This window comes from Schistocerca serialis, chromosome 4, assembly GCF_023864345.2.
Source record: "Schistocerca serialis cubense isolate TAMUIC-IGC-003099 chromosome 4, iqSchSeri2.2, whole genome shotgun sequence".
In the NCBI taxonomy this organism is placed as follows: domain Eukaryota; kingdom Metazoa; phylum Arthropoda; class Insecta; order Orthoptera; family Acrididae; genus Schistocerca; species Schistocerca serialis.
The window spans coordinates 900922829-900938469 of record NC_064641.1 but is presented as its reverse complement, the minus strand read 5'-3'; the positions used below and the strand labels follow the sequence as shown (position 1 = coordinate 900938469).

Genomic DNA, 15641 nt, shown 5'->3' with positions numbered 1-15641 from the left:
CGATATCTGGTCTTCCCGAAGGAAGTGTTATACACTCTGTTATGTTTTTAATCTATACACACAATTAAGAAGACTGTTCGAGCAGTCGTCTTCATTGATGATAATGCCGTTGTCAGTCGTTTAGTAAAGTTATCATAAGATCAAAACTAATTACAAACTGATTTAGACAAGATACCTGTATGATGTGAAAAGTGTCTATTAGACCTAAACAATAAAAGTTAGTTCTCATCCACATAATTATTTTTTAAATGCGAACATTTTAGGTTAGGCTTTACCGTGACTGTTATTGATATTATATGAAACAACAAGTTTACTGTTCCCAGTCACTGTATATATAAAAGCTGTTTATTCAGCTAAATACCTAGAGACTACCATTACAAATGACTTGCGTTCCCAGCATCACACTGAAAACGTTGTAGAAAAGCCGAACCAAAGACTACATTTTTTTGTCACTTAGAATAAGCAACAAACGTACTAAAGAGATATGCTTGTATATGTACAGGATATGCTTGTCCGTCCACATCGGGAGTATTTCCGAGCACTATGAGAAGATTCTTGCCCAGTAGGGCTGACGAACAGCAAAAACGTTAGAAACACGGTAGGCGAAGTGGGTGAGAGAGATGATTCGGGGCGGCAGTCATCAAAACGAAGGCGTTTTTCCATGCGGCGGTATCGTTTCACTTAATTGCGATCTCTAACTTTCTCCTCCAAATGAGAAAATACTTGTTTGACCCTCACAAAGATAGGGAGGTATCACGATCTTAATAGAATAAAAGGGATCAAAGATCGTATGGAAAGATTTCGCAGTTGATTTTTTTCCATCTACTGTTCGAGAGTGGAGCGCTCGGAAAATAACCTGCAAGAGTTTCTATGATCGCTCCGTCAAACACTTAGGCATGAATTGCAGAGTGGTGATGTAGATGTAGATGCGGACTGTATAGATCGCGCAGGATACTGTGGCCGATGCACAGTGACCAGTTTCCGACGGAAGCTCTGGGTGAGTTCATTAGTTTGTTCGGAAGCGGAGGCCGGTAAGTGCTCCCCACCTTTCGACCAGACAGCGATGACAGAATCGAGGCACACATCCTGCAGTCTTTCTCAAACGATTTTACAGAAACTATTTGGTAAAAATATTTCAGTTTTGATTTACTTATGGCTTTATATGCCAGGTTCATTTAGTTATTGGTCGTAGTTATTGTGATATTTACGTGAAAGTAAGACATTTCGTGAAATTTGGAAAAAGTGTGCAATTAAAAACAGAGATCGCTATGTCTTTGCGTTTGGTGCACATCAGAGAATATGTTGTTGAGTATGAAATTTAGCTAACGTAATCCGAGAAAACTGATCTGATATAGCACACTCATTTACGATCGCGGCGCGACTGAGATATTTTACCACATGACTGTTATCTAAAACTTCTTTATCTACCGTATTATTCAAACATTTACAGACCTTTTCGGAGAAAGAATGTAATTTTTTAGGGCCATCGATATCCAATGAAACTGAAAATACTGTGGATTTTGGGATAACATATACAAAGACATTACAAGTTTTTTTATTCTGAGGATGTGATTTTTCATAAGCTACTGACGCGTTTCCTCAGTTCCTCACTTAATAAACTTAATAAACCACTGTTTCAGAATTATTTCCCAATTGTGTCTGCACAAGATGTTAGTGAACTTAGACAGTGTAAACTCCGCTGTGGTTTGTCGAAAGAAGCGAATCTTGATATGGAAACCAGAGAAATGTGTAGGTTTTACTTAAAATTCGACACTCATGACGCCTCCCTGAAAGTTACAAATCGTTAACAAACCAGACTAAAATAAATCGCTTACTTTTGGTGGAATTCATTTTAGATCTCTTTGAATGGTCGTCATGCAAGTGTGGGCTTCGAGCGGTTCACTTAGTATTTACAAAAAATGTGAGTGTAGGCTTCAGTTTAGAACGGCACTTTGCCCTACAGCGCTCTGAGCACGTATCATTAGCGCTAGGGTTTCACCCGGAACAAGTCCCGCCCATTCACCCCCTTCCACGCCTATCCATAGTGTAAGGCCCTTCCAAAACAGCTGCCAGTTCCACAAACTGGAAGCTACATCAATGTTGTTATCGTTACACTGTGATGAGATTCAGTTATGATTAGAAATTTAAGTTTTTCTCGATAGTAATATAATATGAATGTGCATTATTAACGAAATAAAAGTATTTATAGAGAATTGAAAGCATCGCCAGCAATAGAAGCAAAAAATAACATGACGTTATTTAAGGGCAATAAGGACAAATTTTCATTAACTAATTCACTTATTATAATACGTTTATTTGAGGGAAACAGCAGAGCAAACATACAGTGCAAAAACAATGGTCTTGAATCTGTTATGTCGGTAGTAAAGCCACGGATGCAGTCGTCTAACTCTGTTGTCTAAAATAACGTGTTATAGAAATAAGTGAAAGTCGTTTTGATTATGTAGGCCCTCATAGTAGCTCACGAAAATTAAAAATTATAAGAATGCCGTAAAGTAGAAATGCCTAATGAAAGCGGTAAGATATTTGCTTATATGCCATATTTCGTTAGTATTTGCATGGATAATGGGTGAATTTTAACTTGTAAATTCTTCCAATGCCATACCTGTGCATTATAAACGAGGCTATGAAGAATTGTGGCTGTTTCTGTGTGATTAGTGTCCTATATGCTGTTGCAAACGTCTCAGGAAAATAATCTGTCGTTATTCTTTAACCTGTCTGTTTTTAACCAAAAGATTTATTAATTTCGTAAATGTCATTCAGACCATTTTTCAAAAATAATAGTGATGATGTGTATGTTTGTCACAGAGCAGTTGTGGAGGAAATAAATGCTGCAGTGTTTCACGGCCGTAAAACAATCTTTCTTGCTGTGTTACTTCTTCCAGCCCTAAAACTTTTCAGCAAAACTATTCAGTGAATAACACGCAAAAACAGCTTGGATCGATCTAGCAAGAACAAAGTACTTTTGACGCCATCTGGAAGTATAGTGAACATAGGTGCTTGTTTCACATATACTGTCTGAGTTCTGAAACTTAAGTGTCAAGTATACTGTGGTTGCTCTTTCTCCAACCAAATTATTCTTTGAGGGTAGGTTTTTTCTGTTGTAGCTTTGGGTGCTTTTTCTCACATAGAAGTATGTTTCTTCATAGGCTATTCATCTGAATACTAAGTTCACGTATTTAAACAATTCAGTGCTAAATCGTTTTCTCTTATGTTTGCTGTGGAAGTACCTAGCACAGCTGAGGCCAATTGTGCACGTTTTTTGTAACGTGTCTTTTAACTATCTGGCAAAATTTAAGACCTAGCAAGATATTAATTTAAAATTCACTCCAAGTGCAGCTGAACGCCGTAAACCACGTGGGTCAACTGAAACGATGTCCAGGCGCCGAACAAGAAGATCGGTAAAACCGGGGGCGAGAGGGCGGGAATTTTTCCGGGTGAAATCCTAGCGCTAACGATTCTTCTCTGAGCGGCCCCCCACCACAGCCGTTCGCCCCACTCTTCCCTAGCCTACTGCACATCTAGCGGTCACTGCATTTTGCGCACACTATATCGCTACTTTCCCTTGCGGCGCCTGTCCCAGGGAGGAATGCCGGACATTTGCCACGACGGACATTAGCCACACTTGCCCCTTCGCCAGGTAGCGAACCCTCAGGTAAGAGACGCCCTTCCTCGTGCTTCTGTCCGCTTTCAAACCGCCGTCTCCACATCTTCCTCGATACAATCAGTACGTAAGGGACGCTCTTCTTCGACATCTTAGCGAAATACAGAGCTTCTTTTCCGAAATCGAGATATTTATATCTTTTGGGAAACGAAAGCAATTCCGACGATTATGTCAGTATGTAATTAGTTTTGACAAGTATAAATATAGATCCCTCAGTCTGTACGGTAGCTTCCTTTCACGCTTACTGATTGCGATAGAAACAGTCCATCGCCATGGGAGCAACAAGAAAGTAACGCTATAAAGAGAATGCGAATGTACGCTAATCATTTCTTTTTGATCGCTGCATTTGTGCGTACTTTAATTACTACAATTTCATGCCCAAAAGACAATAAGGAAAGAAGAAATGGGTATGTGAATGTTTGAAAAGAAGAACGAGATACTCCATATTAATTTACTATCTAAAATCCGGTATCTCTTGCGGCGAAACATTGGTTAATAAAGTGTAGCGGGACAATGTTCACAACATGACTGAAAGTACGTTCATAAACAGAAATAAGAGCATTTATGACTGACACGTCATCTAAAGTCAACGTACAATTTTAAAATGTTAGAAATAATGAAATGCTTGTAACCTACGTTGTTGTTCTGCATTGCTTAGCTCTGGTATTTACAGGGTCACAGAGAAAGCACCCTAGGTTTTGGAGGGAAAAACCGTAATTGTAATGATCTCCACTACAACAGAAACAAGAAGCACAACTTAAGGAAAAATAATGTAATGTGTGTTCCAGATCGCAAGCGACATTGAAGCAGATGGTTCCTGTGACTTAGTATGGACAGAGGTTATATTCGACAACCGGAATAAATTAATAACTGGCACTTTTTACCGACCCCCGGTCTCAGATGAAACAGCTGGGGAACATTTCAAAGAAAACTCGAGTCACATCACAAATATGTACGCTACTCATACAATTAAAGTTGGCAGTGACTTCAATCTACCTTCCGTATGTTGACAAAAGTACATTTTCAGACCATACAGTAGATAGAAAAAACTTCCACAATTGTTCTAAATGCTTTTTATAAAATGATTTTGAACAATTAGTTCACTAGGCCATTCAAATTGTAAATGGTTACGAAAACACACTTGACCTCTTAGCCACAAATAATCCCTAGCATCACGACGGGTGCAGGAATTAGTGAACACACAGTCGTAGCGAAGCTCAATTCCGTGACAAAAAAATTCACCAAAACTAAACGCGGAATATGTATATATATTTATAAATGCGACAAAAATTCGGTTGACGTCTTTCTAAGAGACAGTCTCCAATCCTTCCAAACTATGTAAGTGAAGACCTATGTGGCTTAAGTTCAAAGAAATAGTATCAACAGCTCAAGAGATTCATACCAAATAAATTAATATCAGACGGAACTGATCCCCCACGGTACACAAAACACGACAGAAAGCTGCAGCAGGTGCACAGAAAAAGGCAAGTATAATTTAGACGAGTGCAAAATCTCCAAGAATGGCGAAGTTTTACTGTGGCTCGAAATTTGGTGCGGATTTCAATGTGAGATGCATTTAATAGTTTCCACAACTAAACACTCTAGAAATGTGGCGGAAAATCCATAGAGATTGTGGTCGTGTGTTAAGAAAACCAGCGGAAAGGCTCAGTAAGTACCTTCACTGCGGGTCGGGCGATGGGTGAGGAGGAGGAGGAGGAGGAGGAGGAGGAGGAGGGGAGGGGGAGACAAGGGACCCAACCCTTTGGAGCAGGTAAAATCGCGGCAAATGTCCGCACACCGCAGGGAGGGCTACTCACCCCCCTGAGGGGCCAGTTGGAGCCGTGGTTGGCGTGCACGCCGCTCGTGGCCGCCCCGTTGTCCGAGGCGAACACCAGCAGAGAGTTCTCCAGCAGGCCGCGCCTCTCCAGGGCGGACACCACGCGGCCCACGGACTCGTCCAGTCGCCACACCATCGCTGCAACAAAACAACGAAGAACGTCAGTAGCTGGCACGAGTAATTCTTTTATTCCGAGAAATATAGGAGAACACAACGCAGAAATTGCCAGTGACAGCCACAATTTTCTACCTGCTATAGCCCACGCAAACCTCCTCACGATGATATCTTTCAGCATCTGAAAATGTACTGCAATAAAATTTAGCATGAAGACGCCGCGCTGTACAATGCACTTTAGATGTGAGACAGTCACACCTGTTGAAATCCGTCGTGTGTGACCTCTGGGCTACCAGCATGCACTGCAGACCTGCGCCCGCGGATAAATACCCCGAGATACCCAAAAGACGAAAGGACGTAGGCTCCGGGAAGATCTAAGAGACTAGATCCGTCAAGCAGGGTCTGCGCGTTAGTGGGAAATGCCAGTCCTGACATCGGCACACCGGCGCCGTCAAAAATATCCGTGCAAATGGCTCGCTGCTGCACATTTGAAAATTGATAAAAGTTAGTATGAAGAAGTCTCCAAATTTGTTTTCTGCTTGCATTCAGGTTTTGTACCATACGCGTCAGGCGCTCACCTCGTTGTGCTGAAGCGCTCACAGCCGCAGCTGTGTTCTCGGAATTTTCTCCAAGGCAACTACGGGGGGATGAGCCAGAGCATACGAGTTGATCCGGAGCTTGTCTTGCTGATAATGGTTCTTCAACGTTGCCGGACGTGTTGATTACATTGCACGTAATCGAACTTTTGAATGGGGACTCCATCAAAAGTAGCGTGCACCATGGCCTCCGCACCAGCATTAACAACAAAAAGGGGGCGGGTGGTCACCATTGGTTGTTGGAGTAGAAATCTTTATTTCTGTTGCAAATCGACTTCAACCACTGCGTGACAATCATCAGTGCCGTAGACCTCGAAGAAGGTACTAGACATAATACATATACGTTCCTTTGTATATGTAGCATGTTCGGAAATTCCCATTACAAACTTCTAGGACTTGCATGGGGGAAAGAGTACATAATATTTTGAATAGGAACCCTTATCCAGAAAAAAACCATTTCAGTTCTGCGACAGTTTCAGTTAAGATACTTAACTCATCAACTTGTGATTGACGAACTAAATTAGACGTGACGCAGTACCATTATTAAGTAACAGTCCGAAAGGAAACATAGCGAAACATCCATTTATCACTGAAGCATACCTAAAGATTATGATCTGTATGCAGAGTATTGTGGTTTCTGTGGTTAAATGATAAATCCATGTTTCGTTACGTTTCCTGTCGGACTGTTACCTAACAATTGTACTGCGTCACGCCTAATTACCTAATTATATTCCTCAAACAGAAGTGGATGAGTTAAATATCTGAACTGAAACCGTCGTAGAACAGAAAACGTACGTTTCGCGACATTGGTTCCAGTCCAAAGTATTTTGTACTCACTCCACTCGTCACATCGTAGTAGCTTGTAAAGGGAATTTCCGAACATCCAGTGTATATTCATTTGCTTTAATTATACTAGTATTTTATTCTTTGCCTAACGGAGGTTACTTTCTGAACAGCCTCATACAACCAGCACACATTTCCAGTGCTTTGTGTCTTCAGCTGGCAGAAGTGGGAAGGTTTAGGAACGATGAAGTTAACACTCCTCTTGGTGCCAATCTCTGCAGTTTAATAACAAGACAGTGTTGTCATAGCCATTGGTATGTCCTGTCGTGCTTTTTTTTCCTTTTTTGTGTGCCTTTTACAACAGGTCAACGTATAGACTGCTTTCAGTTTCGATTATAGGATTATCTACATCTACATCCACACTCCGCAAGCCACCTGACGGTTTGTGGCGGAGGGTACGCTGAGCACCTCTATCGGTTCTCCCTTTTATTCCAGTCTAGTATTGTTCGTGGATAGAAGGATTACCGGTATGCTTCTGTGTGGGCTCTAATCTCTCTGATTTTATCTCCATGGTCTCTTCGCGAGATATACGTAGGAGGGAGCAATATAATGCTTGACTCTTCGGTGAAGGTATGTTCTCGAAACTTTAACAATTTTCCATTGTTACAACCTCTCGATACACAGCATCATCTGCAAAAAGCCTTAGTGAACTTCCGATGTCATCCACAAGGTACCGAGCTACTGAGCGTCTCTCCTGCAGAGCCTTCCACTGGAGTTTATCTATCATCTCTGTAACGCTTTCGCGATTACTAAATGATCTTGTAACGAAGCGCGCTGCTCTCCGTTGGATCTTCTCTATCTCTTCTATCAACCCTATCTGGTACGGATCCCACACTGCTGAGCAGTATTCAAGCAGTGAGCGAACAAGCGTACTGTAACCTACTTCCTTTGTTTTCGGATTGCATTTCCTTAGGATTCTTCCAGTGAATCTCAGTCTGGCATCTGCTTTACCGACGATCAACTTTATATGATCAATCCATTTTAAATCACTCCTAATGCGTACTCCCAGATAATTTATGGAATTAACTGCTTCCAGTTGCTGACCTGCTATTTTGTAGCTAAATGGTAACGGATCTATCTTTCTATGTATTCGCAGCACATTACACTTGTCTACATTGAGATTCAATGGCCATTCCCTTCACCATGCGTCAATTCGCTGCAGATCCTCCAGCATTTCAGTACAATTTTCCATTGTTACAACCTCTCGATACACCACAGCATCATCTGCAAAAAGCCTTAGTGAACTTCCGATGTCATCCACAAGGTCATTTATGTATATTGTGAATAGCAACAGTCCTATGACACTACCCTGCGGTACTTCGGAAGACTTCTCTCCATTGAGAATGACATGCTGCGTTCTGTTATCTAGGAACTCTTCAATCCAATCTCACAATTGGTCTGATAGTCCATATGCTCTTAGTTTGTTCATTAAACGACTGTGGGGGACTGTATCGAACGCCTTGCGGAAGTCCAGAAACACGGCATCTACCTGTGAACCCGTGTCTATAGTCCTCTGAGTCTCGTGGACGAATAGCACGAGCTGGGTTTCACACGACCGTCTTTTTCGAAAGCCGTGCTGATTCCTACAGAGTAGAGTCTCCAGAAAAGTCATTACACTCGAACATAATACGAATTGAATTATTCGTTCCTATTATCTTTATATGTAATTGGTACAAATTATTGAACCTGTTATATCTATGTTGTGGTACTGGAAGAGCGATGAGAACCATTTGAAGACCAATTCCGTGTGCTATACATTATATAGGTATTTCTATGTTAATGCGCTTTTTGTATACTACAATGTATAGCTACACAACACTTATTATGTTATGCCACACAGATTTAGTCACCATATTGACCATCTAGGATAATCTTACAACTTCAGTGTCTCCTGTTACTTAGTTCTTTCTGTCTTTCGAGTAGAGTTTCATCTTCTGCTCACAATGCCTTTGCTTTCCTTCTGTCCACGTTATTCCCAATTTTTTATTTCTTATGCCTTAAAAGCCTTCTAAATTTAGAACTTAATTCTTAAAAGTGTTTCCTTCTGTTATGTATGTATCTTTGCTACTGTTTCTTTGTTGTTATTTTCTTATCTCAACAATGCTCACCCCCAACCGTACCATTTCTTCTGCCCATGCTGCTGCCGATTTCTTTTCCAGAAATACCAGGATATTTATTTCGTTAGCCAGTTCTCGTTCATTCTGTAGAGGTACCCAGAGAAGTTTAATTTGCCATTAATTCTGATATTTTTCTATACTTGTATAGATTGCATCATTAGTCCTGATTTTCCAACCAGCAGCGATTCGTTTTCTAAATGATATGTTAACAAAACATCCTCTATTGTGACCAGCGTATAGTTCATCGTTTTAAGCCGTGCGTGGCTCTTGTTCGTGCCATCTCTCTCCTTTTTACAGTCTGTTTTTACTGTACTTCCAGCTCGTTTTGTTAATTCAATTACTGGTGTTGCTGAGTTGCTGCCTTGCCTGCCCGTGAGAGGCAGGAGCAGCGCTTATCGATATATGCCCCGCCGTATTATCTCTGTTGGACTCCTATTACTTCCCGGTTGTCGTGTGTTGAGAGGCAGTTCGTATCTGGCAGTGAGTTGCAACACGCCAGCAGTAGAGTTCGGAACTGGCAGTCGGACGTTTGGGACGCGGCAGGAGTCGGTCGGGTTGGAGTGGCAGTGAGGTTCGGATAGCCATGACGAGCCCGACCGTTGCCGGCACACATGGTTTCAACAGGGACGGTCATGGTTGACTGCCGGTTGGTCGTCTTACTAGACGACGTGATTACTCGCCGATCGTTCATATGTTGGCGATGTGTGTGTCTAAACTCTTGGTTCGTCCTCTTCACTGCATAGTCACTGTTTCTACCATTAATCGCGTTCTTCGTCCAAGTGTTTGTGATATTGTGTGTAGCTTGTGATGTCGACTGCCCAGTTATTGTAGTGCTGTTTCCATGCTGATGTGTAGCAGTTGGTCGGTTGGTGCAGTCACGACGTAGCACCAGTGGGGCATGCAGGGTCCGGAAGATGTGGATAGCTATCAATTGCCCGATGAATGCCGACACACATGGTTTGGTAGACCGTCGGTCGGTCGTCTTGTTAGAAGACGTGTATTTGGCCGGCGATTGCCTATGGGTTGGCTGTGTGCGCCGACTCGTGATTCGTCCTCGTTATTGCACAGTCACAGCCGCCCCCCCAGGGGGTCCACAACTCTTTTGTGGACACGTGCGTAGCGAGCACGGGACCCCGAGCTAATGTGGCACTCCTTCCTTTCCGGGCTGCATACCTTCCCTTCCCTCTCCGCATCCCTCCCCGTCCCCCATCTTCGCCCCCCCCCTCGCCTCTGTCTCTTTCCTTCCCTTTCTCCCCCTCTGGGAGTATGGTTTGTGCCTACGTCTTGAGACGGACGCTCGAAACTGTTCAAATTCCTTGCTTTTACACTTGCAAGTCCTTGTCCTTCCTCTGTCCTTCTTTTCCTTCCCTCTTCTCCTTGCCCTTTTCTCCGCTGCGGCGTTTGAGACCCCCTTTTCTTTCCTTTCCCTTTCTCTTTTTTCCTCCCTGTGCGTGTCTGAAGGCCGACCCACGCACTTCCATGCGTAGCCGGTGACGGGGTTACGCGTAATTCCCCGCCCCGGGTAGACAGGTAGGACACGTACGTACCCCCTGGTAACGGCCAGGCCCAGGGAGGGGTGATTACCCGAGCTGATACCTTCCAAAAGTGCCGATTGGTCCCTCCGTCCGTTTGTCGGGAGGTGTGACCTGAGGTGTGAACAATCACCTAATGCGGGTGTGCCCTCAGTGAGGGCCCCCACAAGGGAGGAGCGCGCCATCGGAGACGCCGGTAATCATGGGGGATTCTTCCGCAATGGTTTCCTCACCTTCCACTATGTCTGCTCACAAACGTAAGTTCACTGAGTCTCAGCCACAGACGGTTCTTCCATCGTTGCCACAGTTCCTTGTTGTTTCTCGGTCTGACGAAGGTCACGACTTTTCCACGATCAACCCTTTCATTATTCAGAAAGGTGTCGACGCAATTGCGGGTCCTGTAAAGTCTTGTTCCAGATTACGGAATGGTACCCTGTTGTTAGAAACACACAGTGCCCTCCAGGCTCAAAAATTGCTGCGTACTTCTCTGCTCCACACCTTCCCTGTCCGGGTGGAACCGCACCGTACCTTAAATTCCTCGCGTGGAGTCGTTTATACACGCTCCCTCGATGGATTGTCTGACGAAGAAATTCAGCACTACCTGTCTGACCAGGGCGTCACCGCTGTTCATCGGGTTGTGAAAAGGGTTGACTCGAACATCATTCCAACCTGCACTGTCTTCTTGACATTTGACAAAGTTCAACTCCCATCAAAAATCAAAGCAGGCTATGAGATAATTTCCGTTCGCCCTTATGTCCCAAACCCTACGCGTTGCTATCGATGTCAGCGGTTCAATCACACCAGCCAGTCCTGTTCCAATCCGGCCAAATGTGTTACGTGTGGCAAGGATGCCCATGAGGGTGCTTGTCCACCTCCATCCCCTCACTGCATCAACTGTATGGGTGACCACGCTGCTTCCTCTCGAGATTGCCCCGTTTTTAAGGACGAAAAACTCATCCAGGAAATAAGAGTGAAGGAAAAGGTGTCGACCTTTGCTGCTCGAAAGTTACTCGCCAGTCGACAGCCCACCGTGCCTCAGAAAGGAAAATACAGCACTGTCCTTGCTTCTCCTCGGCCAACAAAGGAGGCGGCCACGCAGACTTGCGACCTCACATTTAGTACCACGGTCGTCAGATCGGCCAGCGCAAAGATCGCCCGTTCAACCTCACCACTTTCGCCTGCCCACTCTCTGGCTCACCCTTCGTCGGGTTCTGCTAAATCTCGAGCCCAAAAGTCAGACGCCAAGTCTTCGAAAAAAGAGCATTCTCGTGAAGAGTTTTTACGTACTGCAACTTCACAACCATCGGTTCCTCCTTCATCTAAACATCATACCTCCAAGAAGGCTACGAAGAAACACAGTTCCTCTCCTTCTCCGCCAAGGCGTGTCCCATCTACAGCACCACCTGGCGGAAATCGCCCTCGGCCATCTTCTGTGTCGCCGAGGCGCACTGCTGGTGGCCGGTCAACTGGCCGATCGTTGGTGGCAGGAGCTGCTCCTGACCAACCTATGGATCAGGATCTTCTGCCTTCGACTGAATGCCATTCCATGCTGTCGGTCGCAAGCTCTGAGCAGTCGTTGAGTTGACAGCACCCTTGGTCACGTTTCTCCATTTTCTGTTCACCCTATGTCCATTATCCACTGGAATATCCGCGGCATTCGCGCCAATCGGGATGAATTGTCGATCCTCTTACGATCCTACTCGCCAGTCATCTTCTGTTTTCAGGAAACAAAGCTGCGTCCCCATGACCGCTTTGTTCTCCCTCATTTTCAGTCCGTCCGATATGACCTCCCCTCTGTTGAAGGCACTCCAGCCCATGGAGGACTCATGATTCTGCTCCATGATACTCTCCATTATCACCCAATCCCCTTAAACACTTCCTTCCAAGCTGTCGCCGTCCGTCTTTCCCTTTCTGGATACACGTTCTCTCTTTGTACGGTATACATTCCATCGTCTCCACCACTGGCACGAGCTGATCTCCTTCATCTTCTTGATCAGCTTCCACCCCCCTATTTGCTGGTTGGGGACTTCAATGCCCACCACCCGCTTTGGGGATCTCCACATCCTTGTCCACGTGGCTCACTATTGCTAGACGTCTTCCACCAAGCGGATCTAGTCTGCCTCAACACTGGGGTCCCCACATTTTTGTCTGCCTCCACGGCAAATTTATCTCATTTGGACCTTGCGGTCGGTACTGTTCCGCTAGCTCGGCGCTTCGAATGGTTCGCCCTTGATGATACACACTTGAGTGACCACTTTCCATGTGTTCTTCGACTGCAGCCTCAACTGCCATATATGCGCTCGCGACGCTGGAAGTTTGCCCAAGCCGATTGGACACTTTTTTCGTCTCTAGCGACATTCGATGACCGTCGCTTTCCCAGCGTCGACGATGAGGTCACACATTTTACCGACGTTATTCTCACAGCTGCGGAACGTTCAATACCACGCACCTCCGAATTGCCCCGGCGCCCCCCAGTTCCTTGGTGGAACGAGGCATGCCGTGACGCAATACGTGAGCGGCGACGTGCTCTTCGCATTTTCCGTCACCATCCAACCTTGGCCAACCGTATCCGATATAAGCAGCTCCGTGCGCGATGCCGTCGCGTCATCCGCGATAGCAAGAAGGCAAGCTGGAAATTCTTTACTAGCTCATTTAACACCTTCACTCCCTCGTCGGAAGTTTGGAGTCGGCTTCGACGGTTCTCAGGCGCGCCTAGTTTCTCCCCGGTCTCTGGGCTCACTGTCGCGCATGATACCTTCGTGGACCCCGTCGCAATTTCTAACTCATTGGGTCAGCACTTTGCTGAGATTTCGAGCTCTTCAAATTACCCGCCAGCGTTTCTCCCGAAGAAACGTGCAGCGGAAGTGCGACATCTTGCTTTCTCCTCTCAAAATCGCGAAAGTTACAATACTGTTTTCTCCATGCGCGAACTCCAACATGCACTCTCTTCTTCTCGCTCCTCCGCCCCAGGACCAGATGGTATCCATGTCCAAATGTTGCTGCATTTATCCACCCATAGCCTGCGTTACCTCCTTCGCCTTTATAATCGAATTTGGACCGACAGTACCTTTCCCAGGCGATGGCGGGAAGCTATTGTCGTTCCCGTTCCGAAACCTGGAAAGGACAAACATCTCCCCTCTAGCTATCGCCCCATTTCTCTCACGAGTAGTGTCTGTAAAGTTTTGGAGCGTATGGTGAATTACCGTTTAGCTTGGTGGCTGGAATCCCGCAGTCTTCTAACACCAGCCCAATGCGGATTCCGACAGCATCGTTCTGCCGTTGACCATCTTGTTGCTCTCTCCACTTATATCATGAACAATTTCCTCCGGAAACGCCAAACGGTAGCAATATTTTTTGATCTGGAGAGAGCATACGATACCTGTTGGAGGACAGGCATCCTCCGCACACTGTTCTCTTGGAGCTTTCGAGGCCGGCTGCCCCTTTTTCTTCGCGAATTTATGGCAGAGCGCACATTTAGGGTGCGGGTGAACACTACTCTCTCCCGTACTTTCTCCCAAGAAAACGGGGTACCCCAGGGCTCCGTGCTGAGTGTTGTACTGTTTGCCATCGCCATTAATCCAATTATGGATTGTCTCCTTCCTGATGTCTCGGGCTCCCTCTTTGTGGACGATTTTGCGATCTACTACAGCTCTCAACGGACCAGCCTTCTTGAAAGACGTCTTCAAGGATGTCTCGATCGCCTCCACTCGTGGAGCATCGAAACCGGCTTCCGTTTCTCACCCAGTAAGACCGTTTGTGTTAATTTTTGGCGACGTAAGGAGTTTCTTCCGCCCTCCTTACATCTAGGTCCTGTCAACCTTCCGTTTTCCGACGTCGCTAAATTCTTGGGTCTTATGTTTGACAGAAAACTGTGCTGGTCCTCCCACGTTTCCTATCTTTCGGCTCGCTGTCTGCGTTCCCTTAACACCCTCCGTGTCCTGAATGGTACCTCTTGGGGAGCGGACCGAGTGGTCCTTCTCCGCCTCTATCGCGCCTTAGTGCGCTCGAAATTGGATTATGGAAGCATGGTCTACTCCTCTGCTCGGCCGTCTATTCTTCGGCGTCTCGACTCTATCCACCACCGTGGATTACGTTTAGTGTCTGGAGCTTTTTACACCAGCCCTGTGGAAAGCCTTTATGCTGAGACTGCTGAACCTCCGCTGTCCAATCGGCGGGCAGTCCTTCTGAGTCGTTATGCTAGCCATCTGTCTTCCATGCCTGCTAATCCAGCCCATGACTTTTTTTTCGACGCCTCCTTTGATGTCGGGTACGCAGGCCGCTCCTCCTCCCTACTACCCCCGGGAGTCCGCTTCCGTCAACTGCTCCATTCTCTTTCCTTCCGCTTTCCTAAAACCTTCTTGACAACTTGGGGTACAGCACCGCCTTGGCTCCGTCCCCGGATCGACTTGCTCAGAGACCTATGTCAATTTCCCAAGGATGGTACCCCTACATTTGTTTACCATCGGGCATTTGCTGCTCTATGTGCACAAATGACGGAAGCCACATTTATTTACACCGATGGCTCGAAAACATCGTTAGGTGTAGGGAGTGCCTATATTGTTGGCGACACCCCAAATCACTTTCGGCTTCCTGACCAGTGTTCGGTTTATACTGCGGAGCTTTACGCTATTCTCCAGGCTGTCCACTACATCCGCCGCCATCAGCGGATACAGTACGTAATCTGCTCAGATTCTCTCAGCTCTCTCCTAAGTCTCCAAGCTCTTTACCCTGTGCACCCTCTGGTCCACCGGATTCAGGACTGTCTGCGCTTGCTCCACCTGGGGGGCGTCTCAGTGGCGTTCCTCTGGCTCCCGGGACACGCTGGTATCTGTGGAAATGAGGCGGCCGATATAGCGGCCAAGGCTGCAGTCTCTCTTCCTCGGCCAGCTATTCAGTCTCTTCCGTTTACCGATCTACGGA

At 45.7% G+C, this 15641-nt stretch overlaps 1 protein-coding gene across 1 annotated transcript in view; it reads right to left on the bottom strand.

Moving 5' to 3' along the window:
• Nucleotides 1–15641, bottom strand: part of LOC126474832 (arylsulfatase B-like) — a 367147-nt gene that overhangs the window by 187139 nt on the left and 164367 nt on the right. Inside the window, exon 5 of the mRNA XM_050102309.1 lies at nucleotides 5500–5657. Within this exon, the coding sequence (XP_049958266.1) occupies nucleotides 5500–5657 (158 nt within the window). The remainder of the gene's footprint in view (nucleotides 1–5499; nucleotides 5658–15641) is intronic.